Here is a 21,635-nt window from a genome sequence, read left to right on the forward strand (position 1 = left end):
CAGCACACATGGGGATTCCTGTACTAGGGATTTTGAGATAATGCTCTCCCCTCACCAAATTCATAGACTACCCTTTGATTTTCAGAAAAAAAAATAAAATAAATTTAAATATTGTGGTCATATGTGGAAATATACGTGTGGCTGCAAGTACCTACAAAAGCCAAAAGAGGCCATCATACCGCCTGAAGCTAGAGTTATTCTTAGTGGCTGTGAGCATCTGGCCTGGTTTCTGTGAATGGAACACAGGGCTTCTGCGATGGTGGTTTGTACTCTTAAACCAGGAGCCGTATCTTTAGCCTGCAACACTCTTATCTTAATGACATAATTCACTTGTCTCAGGTGGAGTCAGACGTTCTGTATCCCCCTCATCTACCTGTCCACCTGTCTATGCCCATCCATCTTCTCGTCCACTTCCTCATATCCAGTCATCTGTCTATTTATATAAAACCACCACTGAGCAGTTCCTTTTTCAGACACTACTCCTTCCAAGGTGTCAACAGTGGCCTTTTCAGAAGAACCAACCACAGACTCAGTCTTCAGTGAACTTAGATTGACTGGTCACTGTTGATATTTGCTTTTACAGTTGAAGGCACAGTGCAGGGTTTAAGTAACTCTGTATCATGAGATGAGGATGATACTAGTCAGTAAAAGTATTTCTAAGCATTTGCTCCAAGTTGGTGCAGGAACTCAGAATTCCATTCATTCCTTTTAAATGGAGAGGAGTTCCTTAAAGGACTCATTGGCTGTTCTTCAAGTGAACTAGCACCCAGTTTTCCCTCTTCCCTAATATAGCCTCTGACACCTTTGCATTTTGCTAGCTCGACCCTAGTTTTCTGAGCTTATGAACAAATTCTAAGGGATTCCAACCCCTGGGAATTAATAGATCCATGTCCAGGTCTCTGCTACTAGGCTGCATGTCGGCCCCTTTGGGGGCAATAGGATTGTCTCTTCGTGGTAGTTATTCAAGGTCCTGGACCTTTTGACTGTAAAGTAGCTCCTTAGGAAACCATAGAGCATCTAGTGTATTGACTACTACTGGCCAGTGCACTACAGGCAGGAGGGTAGTCTCATATCAGGAAGCAAGAGACCCATTCTGAAAATGAAACGCTCTTCTCCACTCAGAATGCCACTCTCAAAACATGACCAGTAAGACTGTTGATGAGTGACGTCAACAAGGCCTAAGTTCTAAATGTGTCTCTTAGAGGGGAAAACTCAGGGTAAGTAGTACTGATGACTGTCACCCCAGAACTCCCCCCAAGGAACATATTTTGGCCATTAATCTATACTCTACTGCAATAGGTCTTTCCATTTCTCTTCCTCTTCTGATCAGCTTTACAACACTGAACCATGAAAAATGTCAGCAACTAGTGTGAGGATGCTGGTGCAGTCATACAGTCACCAGATCAAATAGCTATTCATACGTGAGTAAGTATCTACAGATAGCATCCATGAGGAGGCAATAACTGTTCTTCAAGCAGTGGAGAGATTCTAGTAACTCAGTCTTGGGAGGCGATAGGAGAAGCTAGAAGAATACATGTAAGACATGGAGGGTCTGAACTCTACCAACCACCTTGGCCAAATTTTTGTTTATGAGCACCACATCTGACCACCTCAAATCAGACATTCTATTTTAGTACATATGGAAAGTTACCACCATATTCACCCATAATAAAACCCTCATGAATTTAGAAACCTTCAGTCCTTCCAAAGTGCTTTCAGTGCCCACCCACACCGGAATAAAACAAAAATAAAAATTTCAATAATTAGAAATTAGATGATATATTTCTTCAAACATTGTAGCCCAGAAAAAGAAACCATGAAGGAAATTAGGTAACATTTTGACAAAATAATAAAACACAACATTTATAATTTATGTGATGTGTGCTTTAAGGAACATTTACAGCTTTCAAACCTCTATATTAAAGAATTGAGCGATCAGAATCAATGATGTAAGGCTCTGCCTATAACAAGAAGTTAGAATCAAGTGAAAGTAAGCAATAGTAAGACAACAATAGTAATGATGGTAATAATTAATAACTTATTATATTAAAATGATACCTTGTCTATACCTAAAGGGAGAAATAATGTCTATTCCCTATAAACTCTTTCAGATATAATGGAGAAAGGACCAATTTCCCACCTTATTATGAAGCCAACTTTGTCCCAACATCAAAACCAGGCAAAGGTATATTAAAGAAAGATACCTGCAGATCAATATCCATCATGAATACTGGCCAAGACCTTATTAGTAAAATATTATAAAATAAAATTTAACAACATATATAAAGCACAAAAATTATGACCACAGAGAAATACCTTTGTGAACTCAATTCATCTCACAAATAAAACACATGATTTCATTAACAAAATAGTCAATTATTTGGCAGATTCCACCACTCATTTTTTGACAAATACTCATGACAATTTAGGAGGGATCAGTAACTTTTTAGGTCTTGATGTTTTTATTTTAAAAGATTTTTTCTAATTTGTATATTATATGTATGTATGTGTTGCCTAAATATATCTGTGTACCATATACATGCATGACATTCACAAATTGCTTGGAACTAGAGTTGCAGATGGCTGCGAGCCACCTTGAGGTGCTGGGAACTGAACCTAGGCCTCTGGAAGAGCAACAAATGCTCATAACCACTGAGCCCTCTCCCAGACCCATTTCTTTTTCAGTCTTTTATCAGATAGAGATGTAAAACTTGCACTTGCATCATGCTAAAGTTTAAGAATTGAACACTTTCTCTCAAGGAGGAAGATCAACCAGAGGATACCATTCTCAAAACTTCTGCTTATTAGACTATAGAGAAAAGCATGAATCTAAGATCACTAAGATTGTGTACAGTCACCATGTGGCATGGTGGCTTCTGAAGATGCTTGGGAATCCAAAGCCCTACTAGAATGGAGCACTCTTTTGTGAGCTCACCAAGTCATGGCATAGGCGCCACTTTGCCCACCTACACTGAGATGGTTAGTGCTAATGAGGGAAGATTCATTCAAGCTCAAAGTATCAGTTTATGGTCCCTATATATTCATTAAAGTGGTAGTTTGTTTTATGAGTGTGTAGCATGGGCCCAGAATCCACCCATTTCAGTGGTGCATCATGTAGAAATTAGTCCTTAAGAAAAATTGGTAAGACAGGAAGTAATATTTGTATTTGGAACCAACCCTCCACTTCAGTGCCTCAGTGTGTCAGCTGAGGATTTTAGTCCTCATGTGAGGGTTTGTGTGTGGGGGTGGGGGTGGGGAGAATGGACTTTATACACATTCATGGTGGCCTTGGTTGTAGTCATGGGAGGCTGGGAAGATTTGTCAAGAGTAACATGGCCCTTTCCTTGAGGTAATGAGTCAAGAGGGACAAATGAGTCCCTCAGATATATACATTTGAAATGAGTCCAGAAACAATCATCCATTGTCATTATAATGACAGCCAGAGACTGCCATTTTGAAAGTTAAAGATTTTTTTCATGGAGTAGTACAGAGAGTGTATAAGCTCAGCCTTTTAGTTATGTGACCACTTAGCTTCCCTATACCTGCCACCACTGGAATCCAGGGGCAAAATAGGCCCAGATGACTATGTAGCCACTGGTAGTCTGGAAAGCTATGTAAAAGAGCTTGTGTTTGAGGCCACAATATACAAATATATGAGCTTCAATCATGCTCCCCAGATTTCTTCTGGATTTGAGAGTCAAATGAACACCCGCCCCCTCACTTTACCTCAACCAAACCTACTTCTTACGGGTTTCTGGAACCATCCTCTGGTCCTGTTTCACGCCTTTGTGAATCCAGCCCCAAGGGCCAATAGCCAAAGGTCTGAAGACCCATGTGTGGATTGCTCCATGACCAGGTAGAAAACTGAATTCACCGGGTCAGAATATAACCTCACAGGTTTTTTTGTTTGCTTTTCTTTTTTTCTTTTTTGGGTTTACTCAGAAACCACATATGACATACAACCTTCTAATGCTCAGCAAAGCTCCTCCCCAAACTTGCCTTAATAGATTTTGCATGCTTAATTAATTTTATAAATATATTACGTATGGTTGGTGCTTGCATCCATCCATCCATCCATAGATAATGGTTAGCTCACCCACAGATCAAGAACACAGAAGGTATCGGATGTGTAGAGAATTTACTAGGGAGGCTCCCATGTCAGGAAGCCAGGGAGCAGGGAGGGATAGCCCTTAGGGCCAGATACAGAGTGATCAGGATGAAACAGAGAAGGCAGGGGGGAAACTGGCTGGAGCTGTCTTGCTGCCTTTTCAGAGTTCGCCTAGCCCCTGGGGAGCATCAGACTGAGGACAGCCATCAGAAGAGTATTTGCTTCCTGGAAGCGGCATCCCTCAGAGCCGTGTCACCTCAGTCCTCACCGGAGAACAACTGGTGGACATTAAGTATGGGGTGGCTGGGGCTTTTCTCCCTCTGTAGCCTGAGATCTGAGGGACTCTGAATGCCATAGATACAGAAACTAAGGATCTGCATTACATAGACAGAACAAGCAGGACCAAGAAAGACAGATTTATAGTGTTGGCAGTGGTCTCTGTGGGAGGGAGTGTGAGCTCACAGGGAGGTCACCTGCTGCACTCTCTTTTCTCAACATTTCTAGATTTTAGTACACACACACACACACACACACACACACACACACACACACATGCAAATCTGGCTTCAAAGTTCTTAGGCAAATCTCCCACTTTTTTTAAATCTCCCATTTTAAAGTAATTTTCCTATTTCAGAAATTTGCTACATCCATCCGGGTGTATGTGCACATACAAATGTGCTCGCATTACCTCCAGCAAATTTGCACAGCATTTCCTCTGCCTCCGTAATCCCCAACCCTTTCCCTCCAAACGAGTTAAAACTTATCTTTGGGTAAAGGAAGAAAGCTTGCTACAATCTCTCAGTACTTCTACGTCTGGCTGAACATACTGGCTACCATTTATGACATTAGTAACAAACCAGTGATGCCCACACCCTAACGTGTGCCAGGCACTTCCCTTGTGTCTCTGTTCTTCAGTCAGCACTGTTCTGTCCATGAGGCATCTGGTGACAGACACCTGAGCTGCTTTGAAGAATCACCTGCTCTGCCAGCTCACATTTTAAATCTAAGGGCTATGCTGTAACGTTTTCTGGTATGACATAAGCTCAGGCAGCATAATAAGTAAATACATGCACACACATATATAGATATGCATTCATACATAATATATACACTTATACATACATTTATACATGTATGCATACATGCATAAAGGGATACCAGGAAACACGGCACATGGTGACTCCAAGGTCCTCAGAAAAGGCTTTCTACCCTTTCGAGTACTTGCTACTATTTCTGCCCATAGAGGAACCTCTCCTCAAAGTGAGGCTCTCCTAGAGTGGGACTAGAAGAGAGCATAGTTTTCAGTGTATTTATTCATAATTACCCATGTGGTCAGATAGCAGTCTGGAGGTGACGTTGGTGTGATTGATCAGAGATGACTCAATGGTTAAGAGCACATAGTATTCTTGCAGAAGACCCGAATTAGCTTCCCAGCACCTCATCGAGCCCCGCCCCTCTTTCTCTCTCACTGCACATACACAGAGACACACATGTGCATGCACACATGCACATCTGCAATGCACTCGTGCACGCTTCACGTGTAGTTACACTCACACGTGCATAACCACACAGACAAATACCTGGATACGTAATTAATAATAAAATCATTTAAAAAACCAATCATTGGTAAACGGTCATTAATTGTCAAGCTCTCGGTGTGGGAAATCAACATAGAAAAGATCTTGAGAGGTCAGAGTTGGGAAATTGGCCATGGAGGAATGGCAGATGCTGCCTGGGGACCGTGGCTGAGCTGTCAGGATCTGCAGAAGAAGCATGCAGTTCTGACAAGCCCTGCAGGTAATGCCAACGCCAGAACGCAAAAGCTGTTGGATTAGGATAAAGAATGGAGGTGCCCGGCCTGGTGGTGGATACTTGTATCCCCTGCTAGAGGGAAGTAGGTGTGGGAGGGCTTTAAGTTTAAAGCCTATGAATTAATTGCTTTTCATTTTTCTGTGGTTCATTTCCTGACAAGAAACAAGGGAAGAGGGGTTATTCCAGTCAGAGGTCATACAGAGCATCAGAGTGGCAGGAGCGGGAGGCAGATGGCCACTCTACATCTGCCATCAGGAAGCTGAGAGAGACGTGCTGGTGCCAAAGTTCTTTTCTCCTTCTTATGAAGTCCAGGACTCACAGCTAAGTCACCTCAGTTAACTCAGTCTAGAAACTCCCTCAGACACACCTAGGTACTAGTTTCCATGGTGATTCCAAATCCCATGGGGTTGATGGTGAAGATTAACCATCACAGCCTGCGTTGACTATAGAGTTTCAAGGCCGAATTCGGCAGCTTATTAAGATCCTATCTCAAAATAAAGTAAACTAAAAAGTGGGATAGAGACATGCTAGCTAGATGCTCACTAGTGGATTGCATGCCTAGCATGTATGAAGCCTTAGTTTCCCCGAGTGTCTATATAAGGAAGAATGCAAAAGTAGCAGCAAGCAGGAAGTCCATGCCTGGAGAGGCAGAGCAGTGACTAAAAACCTGCCTGAGATTCTAATGAGATTCTGATGTACTGGGGAATATGTGGACTGACCAGTGATTAGCAGAGAAGTTGGCTGATTCGACTATGCTAGACCTGGCCAAAAGGGGCTGCACAAATTAAATATCCCTTTCTGAAAGACAAGGCTGACCAGACTTGCTAAATCCTCAGTGCTGAAAGATCCTGGGCTCCAGCATGGGCAGAAGGTCATCAGAATAGAAGATTGGACACAGGGAAGGAAGAGAATCTGCTGCTTGGGTTTGACCCAAGTGTGTCTCCTGAAACTTTCCAGAAAGCACCTTCGCACAAAGGCAGTGTAGCGTTCATGACACAGCATCCTGAGAAAGGGTCAAAGCAGAAAAGCAATAAGATAACCGAAACAGGAAGCGTGGTGGAGAGAAGGACTCACAGGGAGTCCTCACTTTTTATAAGCATTTTCCTTTGGTGGAAGAATTGTTCTTGTGCATGGGGTGAAATAATCATTCAATATGTATACAATATGTAATAATCAAATTGAGACAGTTTGCATCCCTACCTCCTTAAACATTTGTCGTGTGCTCAATTATGAAATCAACACTTCCTCTTTCTTCTGTGAATCTGGGTATGTCTGAACAGGTCGTGTCTAAAACTTGGGTAGCTGTGTTAATATCTGTGCCATTGACTCATGTGTTCTGTATAATTCAATGTGAAGTCGAGCGAGTGCACATGGTGCATGTAACACATTGTAACTTCCCCTTCATGTTTCTCTCATTTGTACTTCTCCAGGTCCTATACAACATACTAATCGCCTTCACTAAGATGCATAAATTTGAGGACATAGAAGCGGTGGACATTTTGGCCGGATGTGCCAGATTCGTTATCGTGGGATGCGGGGGAGTATTTTTCGGCATCATTTTTGGATTCATTTCCGCATTTATCACACGTTTCACTCAGAACATCTCTGCGATCGAGCCTCTCATCGTCTTCATGTTCAGCTATCTGTCTTACTTAGCAGCCGAGACGCTTTATCTCTCCGGAATCCTGGCGTGAGTGCAACCTACGGATGGAGTCACGTGGGAACGTGTGGATGCTTTAGGGGGTAGCTGGCCTGGGTATCTGGGGAAAGCCTGATGCTAGTCCCCTGAGGCACTGGGGGGTTTAGGATTTCTTAACTTTCTGAAAGCTGGCTCTGGTCCTTTGCCAAACAAATGTTCTCTCCGACATTTGCCTGAGGAACGTCTAGCAATCAGGATGCCAATTTAAAATGTTCAGGAAAAGCTGGCGTGAAGCAGAGCTGGGGACGCTTCAAGCTTAAAATCCATCTGAGCAGTTTCTTCTCTTTCTGAATAAATGGAGAGCCACGCCTGGGGTGCATGCTTTTAATCCCAGGACTTAGTAGGCAGAGACAGGTGAAGCTCTGTGAGTTCAAAGCCAGCCTGGCCTATGTAGGGAGTTCCAGGGCAGCCAGGGAGACCCTGTCTCAATAATAATAATAATAATAATAATAATAATAATAATAATAATAATAATAGCAACAATAATATAATAGATTGTAAAATAGAAGGGAAGAGAGCCACAAGGAACTTCCACTCTGGGCTCTGTCATTCTTGCCACCAGGCCAATCACACCACACTTACCCCACACTGAGACCCCCACACCCACACCCCACACCCCCTACCCCACATTCCACACCCACACCTAACACCCCACACCTCATACCACACACCACATACCACAACCACACACTCCACACCCACACCACACCCCACACCCACACCCCACACCCCCTATCCCACACCCACACCCCACACCCCACACCTACCAGGAGAGAGGAAAGCTAAGCATGAACATCCAGTACTTTGTCCCAGTGAAGACATCTGTTTAGGTGTTAAATCCCCCTCCCCCTAACTGGAATGTTTTTCTTAGAATGAAACTTCTCAGTTTGGCTCATTAGATCTGGTTTTGTTTTCTTCCAGACATTGTCCTAATATGCAACTATCTGGGCAGAAAGCTTTAATTGTGCAGAATTTATTATATGGAAATTTTATTGTATAGAAATCGCTATGCCGATGAAATATAATAGTATGGACTTTAAGTATCATTATTTTTTTTTCTCACTGTGGGGGGGGGTTGTATGTGCTCAGCCCGGGGAGTGGCACTGTTAAGAGGTGTGGCCTTGTTGGGGTGGGTGTGGCCTTGTTGGAGAAGGTGTGCCACCATGGGTGTGAGCTTAAGACCCTCATCCTTGCTGCTTGGAAGTCAGTCTTCCACTAGCAGCCTTCAGATGAAGATGCAGAATTCTCAGTTCCTCTTGCACCATGCCTGCCTGGATGCTGCCATGTTCCCACCTTGATAATAATGGACTGAACCTCTGAACCTGTAAGCCAGCCCCAATTATATATTGTCCTTATAAGACTTGCCTTGGTCATGGTGTCTGCTCACAGCAGTAAAACCCTCACTAAGACACTCACCTTAAAATGACCAACTGCAGCTTCAAGGACAAAGAAAGGGGCTTTCTTCACTTTGTCTTAGGTAAATGGGTCCAGAAAAGAAAAAGCTTGAAATAGTTGAATAACATTTATGTGAGAAATACTGCTTGGTAGCTGGATGGAGTAATGATGGACTCAGGACAGAGGAAGGAAATTTCTTTTTCTTTTAATTAAAAAGAGATCAAGCTGAGCACTCTATCCATGGAACTGAAGAACGTTTACTTGGCTTTAAGGCAGTCAAGTATTTCCTAGTCAGAGTTGGGGCTGACAAAGCTCTCAGTAAGGAAAGGGAAGTCCAGACACATGTTTGAAAGACCTGCCTCTGTGTGTGTGTGTGTGTGTGTGTGTGTGTGTGTGTGTGTGTGTGTGGTGTGACTGCATGTGTGTGGTGCATGTATGGTATGTGTGTGTATGTGTGTATCTTAGTGTAAATGTGATGGGTGTGTATGGTATGTGCTTGTATGTGTGTGCTATATGTGTGTGTAGTATGTGTACAGTATGTATAATATGTGGTATGTGGTGTGTGTGTATGGTGTGGAATGTATGGTGTGTATGTGATGTGTGGTGTGTGATGTGTGTTTGTTTATGAGTGTAGTGTGAGTATATAAGAGTGTGTGTGTGACTGTATGTGTGTTGAGTGTGATACGTGTATGTGTGTGAGTGTAGTGGGTGTGTATGGTATATGTTTGTATGAGAGTGTGTGTGTGTGTGAGACTATATAGTGTGTGGTATGTGATATGTGTGTGTTTATGAGTGTGGTGTGTGTATGGTGTGTTTGGTATGTGTTCGTATGAGAGAGTATGGGTGTGACTGTATGTGTGTGGGGTGTGATATGTGTGTGTTTGTGAGTGTGGTGTGTGTGTTTATGAGTGGGGTATGCATGTGTGCATGTGTTATAAAAACATGTAAACTTGCTTTTTTCATTCACCTGCAGAGGAAGGCAGCAGTCTGCGGTCCACAGACAGAGAAGGGAGGGAGTGAGGAGACATAACTCCAGACAGAGACAGGTTCTGCATACAGCCTTGCTTACCAGGTGCCTCTGGTGTGGCAAATGTTGTTTCTTTCTAAGCCTCTGCCCCTCTTGTAGCATCACAGCTTGTGCAGTGACAATGAAAAAGTACGTGGAAGAGAACGTGTCCCAGACGTCGTACACGACCATCAAGTACTTCATGAAGATGCTGAGCAGCGTGAGCGAGACCCTCATCTTCATCTTCATGGGCGTGTCCACCGTTGGGAAGAACCATGAGTGGAACTGGGCTTTCGTCTGCTTCACCCTGGCCTTCTGCCAGATCTGGAGAGCCATCAGTAAGCAACACCAGGGCCCCAACACGATGCTGCTTGGCTTCCTACCCACGTCTCTTTTCCCCTCAGTTTAACCACAAGCAGAGAGCTGATGCTGTTCTCCCTGCATTTGGGGAGTGCAGACACCTTGTTCTTACTGACACTTGCTGTTGGCTTCCTCAGCCAGCTCTAAGTCACCGCAGAAGTTGTCCTCAGAGGCAAGGACCGAGCAGGGAGTCTTTTGTATTTTGTTGAAAGAGAACGCTTTTGCATCTACACATTTAAATATAACTCAGTAAATATATCGGTTGCTCTGCTTCCTTGACAGTTTGTAGCCTCTTGTGTGTTAAGTCGGATGTAGATTATAAACTGTGGGCGTTTACACTTTTGATCCAGGATAAGTGAGATCTCACAAACTGTCTTCTATGTGAGACAAACATTGTCAGGAAACATTCCCATAAATAGTGCAGCTGCTCTAAGGGATGGATGGGTAGCAAGGATAAAGTCAGAGAAGGACCAAGGAGTGAGTTGTTGCTTTAAAGTGCTCGTTCCTGGGGACTGAGATTGCTCAGTTACTAAAGTGCCGGCTGCCCTAGAACGGGGCCTGGGTTCAGATTCCAAGAATCCTCATAAAAACCAAGAATTGCTGCCCATGCTATGATTCCTGGGGAGAAATGGGCAGGAGGATCTCTGGGGCTTATGGTCCGCCCATCCGGCCAATCAGTGAGTTTCAGTTTCAGCAAAAGCCTCTCTCAAAAATAAGGTGGAGAAGAGAGTAAGGAAGACAAGCCTTATGGCCTCTGCATGAGTGCTCACACACACACACACACACACACACACACACACATGCTCACACACTTACACACACTCACACACATGCTCACACACATGCTCACACACACTCACACACACTCACACACACTCACTCACATGCTCACACACACTTACAGTCACTCACACACACTCACATGCTCACACACACAGTCACACACACACTCACACACATGCTCACAAACACTCACACACACATGCTCACACTCTCACACTCACACACATACACACACTCCCACACACTCCTACACATATACACACTCATACACTCCCACACACTCACATACATACAACTTGCACACAGGAGAACACAAGAGACACTTTTGTGTGTGCCCACATACAGGTATAAACAGAAGGCAAGGGTGAGCACTGTTTTTCATTAATTTATTTATTTGTTCACCTTACATCCCGATCACAGCTCCCTCAACACTTTGCCACCTAGTCCCACTCCTACAAATCCTTGGGTACCACTCCACCCTGGGACTTCCAGTTCTGGCAGGACTGAGCACATCCTCTCCAGAGCACACTTAATTATGATATTAATTAGTAAAGGCAGTTATACTATAAATAACCTGACTTGACTTCTGGAAAATAACTCCTGTTGTAAAGAATAAGACCCAGCGGCTGTTGTGCACTTCTATTTCATGTGTGTGTGTGTGTGTGTGTGTTGTCTTTTAATTGATGAATATATATGATTCTACAAAAGGAGCAGAGGCTGAGAGAGAAGCAAGTATTTACTACATCACATGAAGTCCCCACCAATGGCAGGACTGTATGTATAGGTTTCTCTCTCTCTCTCTCTCTCTCTCTCTCTCTCTCTCTCTCTCTCTCTCTCATATATCTATATCTATATCTATATCTATACATATATATATGAGACAGGATATTACTGTGAATTACAATATAATCCTGGCTAGCTTGACACTCACTATATGGATCTTGTTAGCTTCAAACTCACTGAGATTCACTCCCTAATATATGCTGAGTGCTGGGGTTAAAGGAAGGTGTGTATACCACCATACCCCAAAGAAGTTGTGTGCACGCATGTGCGCGTGCGTGCGTGCGTGTGTGTGTGTGTGTGTGTGTGTGTGATTAGTTTAGAAATTATATTTCTAGGTATTTGTATATTTCTATATATCTTTGGTTATTTGTATTTGGCCAATTTTAATATATCGATTAAAATTAAGTTGTAATAGCCTTGGGGATGCATAAAAAGAATGACAAGAGGGACTGTTCAGAGAACTGTCTGCTCTTGCAAAGGACCTGAGTTCAAGTCCCAGCAACCACATGGTGGCTCACAGCCCTCTGCTGCTCTACTTCCAGGGGATCCGATGCTATGAGGGCACTGTACATATGTGTGGCACACACACACGCACGCACACACACACACACACACACACACACACACACACACACATATATATATATATATATATATATATATATATATATTACCAGGACACAAAGCACCCACCACCCACCCACACACACACACACACACACACACACACACACACACATATATGTATATATATATACATGTGTATATATGTATAATTTTAAAGAACAAGAGTGTAGAAATATTAACATAGTAAAAACAGTAGGTGAATATATGCCTATCCTTGTTGGTAAAAATAATATAAGGATTGTGATATAAATTTAAAATCCCACATCAAAATTTGGTGTGAGTTATGACTCACTATTTGAAGCTGTACACACATTTGTTTATTTAAAGTCCTGTTCGTCAGCCTAAAAGTAACAGCTTTGAATAAAAATTACCAATCTCCTTCCATTGTTATGATATTCTACAGATCTACAGGGAAGTAGTGCTGGAATCTATAGAAGTGAAATGAAAGATTAGGCCAGCAAACAGGGAAATGAGCCATCTAGAAGGGGCGTGTCTGTTCTTAGCAATCATACAGCCCCTCACCACCCCTCCACAGCCCTGTAATGGAGAGAATTGTTGAACTACTGCTGAGAGAATGGCTGGCTTGGGCAGGTCACCGTGACTCCACCAGCAAGTGTGACAGTCTAGATCATTGCCTACTCACACTCTCTGTTCCACCTCATTATCTCTAACCGTAACTAATGACTAAGAAGGTTTTATGTATCCAAGGCCCTGTTTTCTGCTATTAATGAGAATAGTGTTTGCTTAACTTTCCATCTACCTACTCAGGTAAGTGCATACACTTGACTCTCTATAGATCTGTGGGCTGTGTGTTTGTGATTTTGACCAGTCACAGATCATTAATATTGAGGGGAAAACCATAATCTGCATTGCACATGTACAGACTTTATTTCTGGTTATCATTTCCCAAACAATACAGCACAGCAAACCTAGTACAAGCAATCTAGAGCCAGCTTCGAGTATCCACAAGAATGTGTATGGTCTACAGCCCGATACTTCATGCAGTAGAAGGGAGTTGGACATTCATGGTCATGATCATCTGAGAGAATTCTGGGCCCTGTCTCCTGTGGAAACTTAGAGCTGATTATGCTCTTGTTATCTCTGATATCTGATGATATAAAATGATAAGGAACCCAGGTCACATGCCAGCAGGTGAAGAGAAGCTCAAATAGACCCACCAACCAAACCTGTGAATTCTGTTGTCCTTTCTAGTCTAATATTATTGATGTCAAACTGTGCTTTCTCTGAGATATGTAGGTGCAAGGAGACATAAAGAGAGAATGAGAGGAACTTTTGTTTAAAATCAAGGGCCAGTACGTCAGTAGTGGCTTTCATGGGAAGCACATCAAGAATCTGTATGGTGGAACACACTTCTATGCTTTGCACAAGCTTCCCTCACTTCCAGCCTCCATTTATTACCACACTTACTCACAGTAAAAGTTTCCTGTCCCTGAAACCTTGTAAACTTTTCTGTTTGTTCACATGAACTCCCAGCACTAAGCCAGTCTGAACGATCTGCCAGTCATGCACATAGTCATAAGGGAACTCCCTTCACATTCAAACTACAGACTTCCGGAAGGTATGCCCTGAGAACATGAGATAAGGGGTTTGTATTTCACAGACAACTTTTCCTTACCTGGTTTTAAAAGGTACCACAAGCGTTATGGATATAGATTAGAAATTCACACCTCATTTTTTAATAAAGATTTTTGTTACTTTAAAAACACACAAATACATATATAACACACATACACTCAGATACACAAGCACACAGATAAACATGTGTACAGATACACACAAACACACACACAAACATAAACACACACACAAATATACAGGCACACATATAAACACACACACATACAAAGATATATAAATACACACATATATGAACACATACACACATCTACACATATGAACAACACACACATACATACAAACACACACCTGCAAACACACACACAACACACAACACACATACATACACACACACAAGAACCACATGCACAAGTGTATACACATAAAAACACATACACAAATGTCCACACATACAAATACATATATAAACATACATACACACACACACACACACACACACACTAACTACAGTTGGGCTAGGAAAACCAGAGAAAACCTTTAACCTAAAGAAAATATCACCGAAATGCAGAACCTTGAGAGAAGGTCTGTGTGAGCTGAGTGGTCCTCCCTGTGATGGGATCGGGCTGCCTTGTTTAGTCTCTGCATTCCCCTCTGCTCTAATACCTGTCTCCCCTTTGCAGGCGTGTTTACCCTCTTCTATGTCAGTAACCAGTTTCGGACTTTCCCCTTCTCCATCAAGGACCAGCTCATAATTTTCTACAGCGGTGTGAGAGGAGCAGGAAGTTTCTCCCTTGCCTTTTTGCTTCCTCTGTCCCTTTTCCCTAGGAAGAAGTTGTTTGTTACTGCAACTTTAGTAGTTACATACTTTACTGTATTTTTCCAGGTTGGTAGATTTCTTTCATGTTTAAAATAAGTAGGTTCTTTCACAGCTATGTGTTAAACTCGTAGGGTGTATCTGGTTTTTTAGAATTCTGGTTGATCCTCTAAATAGATTCTAAGATACTTAGAGGCCTTAGTTCATAGTAAAATTTTAACTCCTGAAATTTACTGCCTTTGAGTTGATACAACATATTAATCAAAAACATCCCCAGGTGAGGAGTGAATGATTATTACTCTGTTTACTATGTAAAACGAGGTGGCACCTGATACTTGATAAAACAAAGTTCTGTTTTAGTGAAGTGGGTTCTTAATGAGCTAATGAAGATTTATTTATAAAGATACAAGGGACTGTATTAAAATAGATCGTAACATCTATTTTGTTGATGTATATAGAAGAACTAAGAACTAAAGTGTGACGCATCTAATCACATAGATGCTAGAAACAAATGCATACAAATTGGGCATTTTATAGTTTTGAGGGTAGAATTTTACTCTGTAGTAACAATGCTCCCCTCAGCAAACCTTTATTTTATTATCTATGATACAGGGGATCACAATTGGCCCATTGGTCAGGTACCTGGATGTCAGAAAGACCAATAAAAAAGAGTCCATCAATGAAGAGCTTCACATCCGTGTAAGTTAACTGCCCTTTCTGATAAAAGGATACGATGTTTCTTTCCTGTGTTCCCCTGAGAGCCTGGAGGAGGCTGTAGCTGTCAGGAGACTCACTGGTCCTGTTCCTTTTAGCTCCATTAAAAGGGACTGCACTTTTTTTTAATTTTACACTATTGCTACTGCAAGGAATTAACCCAATTGTGGTGGCTTCTAAGATGCACGTATGTTATCTTAGAGTTCTGGAATTAGTGGTGAGTCAGTGCTATTCCTTTTGGAGGCTCTAGGGAAGAATCTATTTCTTTGTCTCTTTCGGTCTCTACAGGCTTCCTTTATTGTTGTGGTCTGTGGGTGAAAGCTAGGGTCTCCCACATGGTAGACAAATACTGTGCCACTGAGTGGTATACCCAGCCCAACAATTGGGATTTTTAACTGGAAAATTCCAAGGTAGCTCTGTTCTGAAGGTCTTCAGTTGATCTAATCAGCACCCCCAGATTGTCCATGGTCTTCCTCCTTGTTTAAAGCAACTGTTGTTGAGTTCTCTCAGTTCCTCAGAATACAGTCACAACAAAATATATATTAGCATTTGATTAGATAACTAGAGATTTGCCTCATTGAGTTAACACCTAGAAGGATGTCACACTGCTATTGTTCAATATGGTCCTAGTAGCTGCTGTAGACAATGTTTCTCACAAATATGACTCCTACTTTTGTCTGTTTGAGTTCAACATAGTATCAAAACCATGATGTTCAGGATGATGTCCAAGAATAGACACAAAGACTAGTGTGTGCAAAGACATACCAGCACACAGATGTATGTACACATCCATGCATACATGCATGAACACACTCTTATACATACAACCATGCCACATAAATACATCTATGCAGATATGCACACACATATGCATATATGCATGTACATACTCTTGCACACATTCAGAAAACACACATGCATGCTCACATGTACACACACTCATACACACATGCAAGCACACACAATGCACACATGAATATACCTATGAATACATGCATGAGCACACACATGCACACATGTACATACAAAGTATTCACCAAACTGCTTGTATACAAACAATGGCTGGGAAGCCTTGTCATTGTAGCTGCTCCAGAGACTCAAGCTCAGTAGGATAATTCAACTAGACCTTTTTCTTTGTGACTTCTACCCCATAGGGCCCTACTTCTGATAGTTTTAATGCTGTACAGATGGGTGACATCTTCATGTGTTAGTCTTGAATATTATACCAATAGATACCTGAGGAAATAGAGTCATTTATTTGAATTCCAGGGAATCAAAATAACAAACTGTAAAGCTATTTGAGGATATTTAACAGATTAGGACAGAGAATGTTAAAAACTATGTTAATTCTTTAAACTGATTATACATTTTTTGTCTTTATTCTTACCTTGCTTAGAGAAATTAACAACCTGTCTTTGAGTGGAACTTCAACATTTCACCTCCTTATTTATTTATTTTTCTTATAAAGTTATGACTAAGGCCAAATCTAATGGTGTAAGTCTTTAATCCACAACTTGAAGATCAGAGGTAAATGGACTTCTGTGAGATCAGGCTGCCCTGGTCTATACAGACCCTGCCTCAAAAAATAAATATTATAACTATTGTTAGAAGACAGTAGACCAATTAAGGGTTTAAATAATAATTTTTCATTAAGGGTTTAAATAATAATTTTTCATCTTTTCGGTTTTTTTTAATCAAAATAAAACAGAAGCTGACATAAACCTAGATACTTTTTTACTTGAATTATTTCTAGAACTATTTATAAGCATTTTAAAATTATACCTTCTCCAAAATTCTTATAAATCATCATAAACAAAGCAAATGGGGCATTGTGCATTGAATTGTAATTTCCTGGACTAAAGGATTGAATTTTTAAAATGAAGATGAAGATCTTATATTGGTTTATTAGTGTGTAGACTGCATATTTAGTTTTTCCCTTCCTCAGACTTCTTATAAGGTTCACACATTACCTGTCTGTTGTGAAAAAATGGAGAATGTACACAAATGTACCCATTATAGCAGAACGTCTGAAGAACTGTATTTTGGAAACTACGTAAACTAGAAATGTGATTTTCTTTTCACAGCGAAAGTAATAGGTAATCATTATACTTTTCCTCCACATGATTTCAGTAATGAGAAATTTCTAGATCTTCTTTAAAAAGTATTATTCAAACCAAGTGCCAGGTATGATTTCATTGTATGTGATGCAAATTATCAAGAAGAAGTTTATCTGCAGAATCTTTCAGTAAGGAAGAGGAATTGAATTACTGCAAAAGAAGAGGTTATGCTTAAGTTAATTAAGGTCTTTCTTGGCCTTCAAAGCTTATAGTGTGTGTGTGTGTGTGTGTGTGTGTGTGTGTGTGTGTGTGTGTATTTGTTTGTTTATACTTGAGTAAATTAAAGACTTTCTTAGCCTTCAAAGCTTAGAGTGTGTCTGTGGTGTGTGTGTGTGTGTGTGTGTGTGTGTGTGTGTGTGTGTGTGTGCCTTTTACAGCTCATATTTCTCTAGCATTTCATTGACTTCATCTTCTTATTTTTGGTTTGGCAGCTTATGGATCATCTGAAGGCTGGGATTGAAGATGTATGTGGGCAGTGGAGTCACTACCAAGTGAGAGATAAGTAAGTAGGGTAGGGTTTCATTATCTAATAATGGATTCTTGAGGATGGCTCCTTGAGGAATAGTGGGCCTGGAAGATGAAGGACTTAGGAGTTATACTATGCAGGAAACAGCTGGGCCTGCCCAACATGGAAAATCAGAGTGTCAGGGAAGAGCCGTAGAGGTGGCTCAGGTCGGTTCCAATAGGAACAGCACAAGAAATGGTGGGAAGTAGAAAGTTCCCCTCCCCCACAAAAGTAGCTCAACTTTGTGACCAACCATGAAGTTGTAGAAGACTTTAGTGACTCACTAAGGGCCTAGAGAAACCATAGTTGGAGACCTCTAAGATTCAATTATACAGTGATTCTTCTGAGATGCCCAGAGCCTTTTTGCTTACCACATCCTACATTTCAAATGTCTTCTTTTAATCTCAAGGAGGAAAAATATGGCTGGACACAGATGGTAAGTCATCAGCAGGTAGTGAGAAGCTACCTCTCGGGCATATATACAATTATTTCCAAGGTGAGGAGAGAAACAGACTGAACACAAGACTCAGAACTCCTTAAAGAGCTGATAAGGAAGTGGGAGAGCAGAGGAAGCTAGGGAGAAGTGAACAGAGAGGATGGGAGGGGATCAGGAGGAACCAACCTGACAGGAAGCATCTGGCATGTCAAGTGGTATGTGGCTGACAGGGTCAGGACAATGGCAGCCACAAGAGTTGGCAAGTACAAGGTCAAGTCGGACTCTGCTAGAGAAATGTGAAGTATATTGTGACAACAGGTTTGGGAGAGTTGATTACAAAGGGCTGAGAAGGAGCCATAGCATCTCTCAAGAAAGGTCAGAAGGTCAAGGGGTGGCCTCTTCAAAAAGATCAGGTGACTTGAAAAGAAAAGATGTCAAAGCTCAGGAGGACAGCCTGCTGTATGCTGAGAGGACTTAACTGATGGCATCTGCGTACCTCATGGTCCAGGGGAGCAAACAGTAGATAACAAGCCAACATTCCAGGAAGTTATGTGCCCCATTAAAAACCAAAGCAGGCAGAACAACTGCCCTTAGAAAATGAAATGAGTGGAAGCATTGAAAACAGGGACTCCAGAGAGGCTCTTAAGGTACCACTGCATGTGCACGCGACTTAGGCCAATGGGTCGACCAGATGTTCGAGGTAACTGTCATAGCTGCCAATAGAGTTGGGCCTATTCAGGTCATCCATTATTCGGGCTTTTGAGATGATTGGTGTGTGTGTGTGTGTGTGTGTGTGTGTGTGTGTGTGTGTGTGTGTGTATTGGAGTGTGGGATAGTTCTCTTCTTTAATTGGCAGGATTCAAAGTGACCTGAAGTACAATGAGGCAAAACTACTCTCTAACTAGCAACATTATTAAACTTAGAAAGTTCTGATTGAAAAGAGCAGCATTACTGTAAGTGCAGCCACCATTTCTCTTAGGAGCTCTTAAGAGGCAACACTTTTTCAAAAGCTTCACCCAACTCAATTGTTTTCTTGTAGTTGGAGCTCAGTGGGACTAGGCTACCCTGACTCCTTTTATGCACACCTTTGACTCTGATTGTATCTTGTCTCTTTCTTTTCGTTTACTTGATGTCACCGTTTTAGGGCCACTAGGCTTTGATTAGTTGATTTTATTGTATTCCAGCCACCAGGCCATTATTTTCTATTTACAAAGAAAAATAATCCACAAATGCTTTGATTTTTTTTAAAAAAATGTGTTTAAATGTGGTAGGTTTCAGGCACTGCCTTGATAATTTTCAGAGTGGAGTTAAGTTGAAGTTTGTTAAAGAAGAAAAAAATCCTATTTCTATAATATACACAAAGATGTTGGTTTTCGTGTTTAGGTTCAAGAAGTTTGACCACAGATATTTGCGGAAAATTCTAATCCGGAGGAACCAGCCAAAGTCAAGCATTGTTTCTTTGTATAAGAAGCTGGAGATGAAACAGGCCATCGAGATGGCAGAGACTGGTCTACTGAGCTCTGTGGCTTCTCCCACACCCTATCAGTGAGTTCCACCTGCCTTTTGATCTAGACTTTTAACATCTGAATTTCAGGGCTAAGTCATGGCTCCATTTGAAACATGTAGCAGACCAGAATGGGCTGAAAGATAGATGTGGCAGTTAACGTTCTAGATTATAACAAATACCCGCGCTAAAAAAGCTCATGGTATGGGGGTTCAGTAGCTGACTGGTTGGTGATTTGGGGCCTGTGGTCAGGTGACATACTGCAGTCACCATTACAGCAAAACCATTAATTTGATGGAAGAGGAGATGGACGGCCCAATGCCTCAGTCAACAACAGGCACCCAAAGGCCTGAGGCTCTCCCACTGGAAACCATAGCATAACGGTTCTTCATTTCTCAGGAGTGCTATGGACTGCCAACCAAAGAATTATGGCATGGGCTTTAGCTATGAGGAAGGAATTATAAAATAATATTGTCTAAATCTTAACAGTTGGTGCTTTGCCTCAAGCATAGTTTCACGAGTTTGGGGGAATTACTTTTTAACAAAGTTGCCTCCTTTAAGTAAAGTCATAGATGGGCAGGATATTTTATGTTTCTTTCCTTTCCTGTTGATTAGAAAATTTTTTCCTACAAACTCTGTCCACATGGTTCTGTAGTTCTGTTCCTTCCACTGTTGTATTTTGTGAAAACTTTCACCTTCTTTTCTAACTTTCGTGGGGAGAGGTAATAGCTGTTTGGGATGCTGACTTGGATTTGGAGTATGCATCTATCTTTCTGTGTCACTACAATGAAATATATGAAGCAGGTTACTTGTAAAAGGGCAGGGAGGGTAGTTTGGGCTCAGAGTTCTGGGGGTCCAAGTCTCAGGTCAAGTCTTTGGGTCTCTGATAACAGCAGAGTCGAGGTTGTTATCTGGAGTCTGGGTACATACCCTTAAAAAAGGGGAGAGGGGAAGGATTAAAGTGAGGTCCCTGTAACTCCTCTTTGAGATCACACTTCCAATGACCTAAAAGCCTCTAACTAGGGGACACCATATAAAGGCCCACAGGAAACTCTCAGTATTACCACCAGGGAGACCAAGCTTTTACACATGGACCTTTGAGAAAGACTTTGTCTAAACCACGGCAAGGAGGAGATAAGGTGGCATAAGAGGTGTGGTATACCACTCACAGGTTTTTAAAGTTGAAGAGGTGTCTGCAACAGGGAGAGTCTACATGAGATTGTAGGATTCGTCTTGAATCCACAAGGCCAGCTTGGAAGTGCTGTCTGGCTTCCAAGTGAGAAGAAGATGGTATGACTCAGAGTGGATGTGGAGGCAAGGCATAGGGAGAGGCCTTATTTGGTGTGTGTACCTTCCACCATCTGCTAACCAAT

At 41.8% G+C, this 21,635-nt stretch overlaps 1 protein-coding gene across 1 annotated transcript in view; it reads left to right on the forward strand.

The window, feature by feature from the left end:
* Positions 1 to 21,635, forward strand: part of Slc9a4 (solute carrier family 9 member A4) — a 54,389-nt gene that overhangs the window by 15,450 nt on the left and 17,304 nt on the right. Inside the window, exons 3-8 of the mRNA NM_001413317.1 lie at positions 7,351 to 7,610; positions 10,141 to 10,358; positions 14,853 to 15,055; positions 15,599 to 15,685; positions 18,249 to 18,319; positions 20,142 to 20,303. Coding sequence (NP_001400246.1) covers positions 7,351 to 7,610; positions 10,141 to 10,358; positions 14,853 to 15,055; positions 15,599 to 15,685; positions 18,249 to 18,319; positions 20,142 to 20,303 — 1,001 coding nt within the window. The remainder of the gene's footprint in view (positions 1 to 7,350; positions 7,611 to 10,140; positions 10,359 to 14,852; positions 15,056 to 15,598; positions 15,686 to 18,248; positions 18,320 to 20,141; positions 20,304 to 21,635) is intronic.

The sequence above is a fragment of the Rattus norvegicus genome, chromosome 9 (genome assembly GCF_036323735.1).
Source record: "Rattus norvegicus strain BN/NHsdMcwi chromosome 9, GRCr8, whole genome shotgun sequence".
Classification (NCBI taxonomy): domain Eukaryota; kingdom Metazoa; phylum Chordata; class Mammalia; order Rodentia; family Muridae; genus Rattus; species Rattus norvegicus.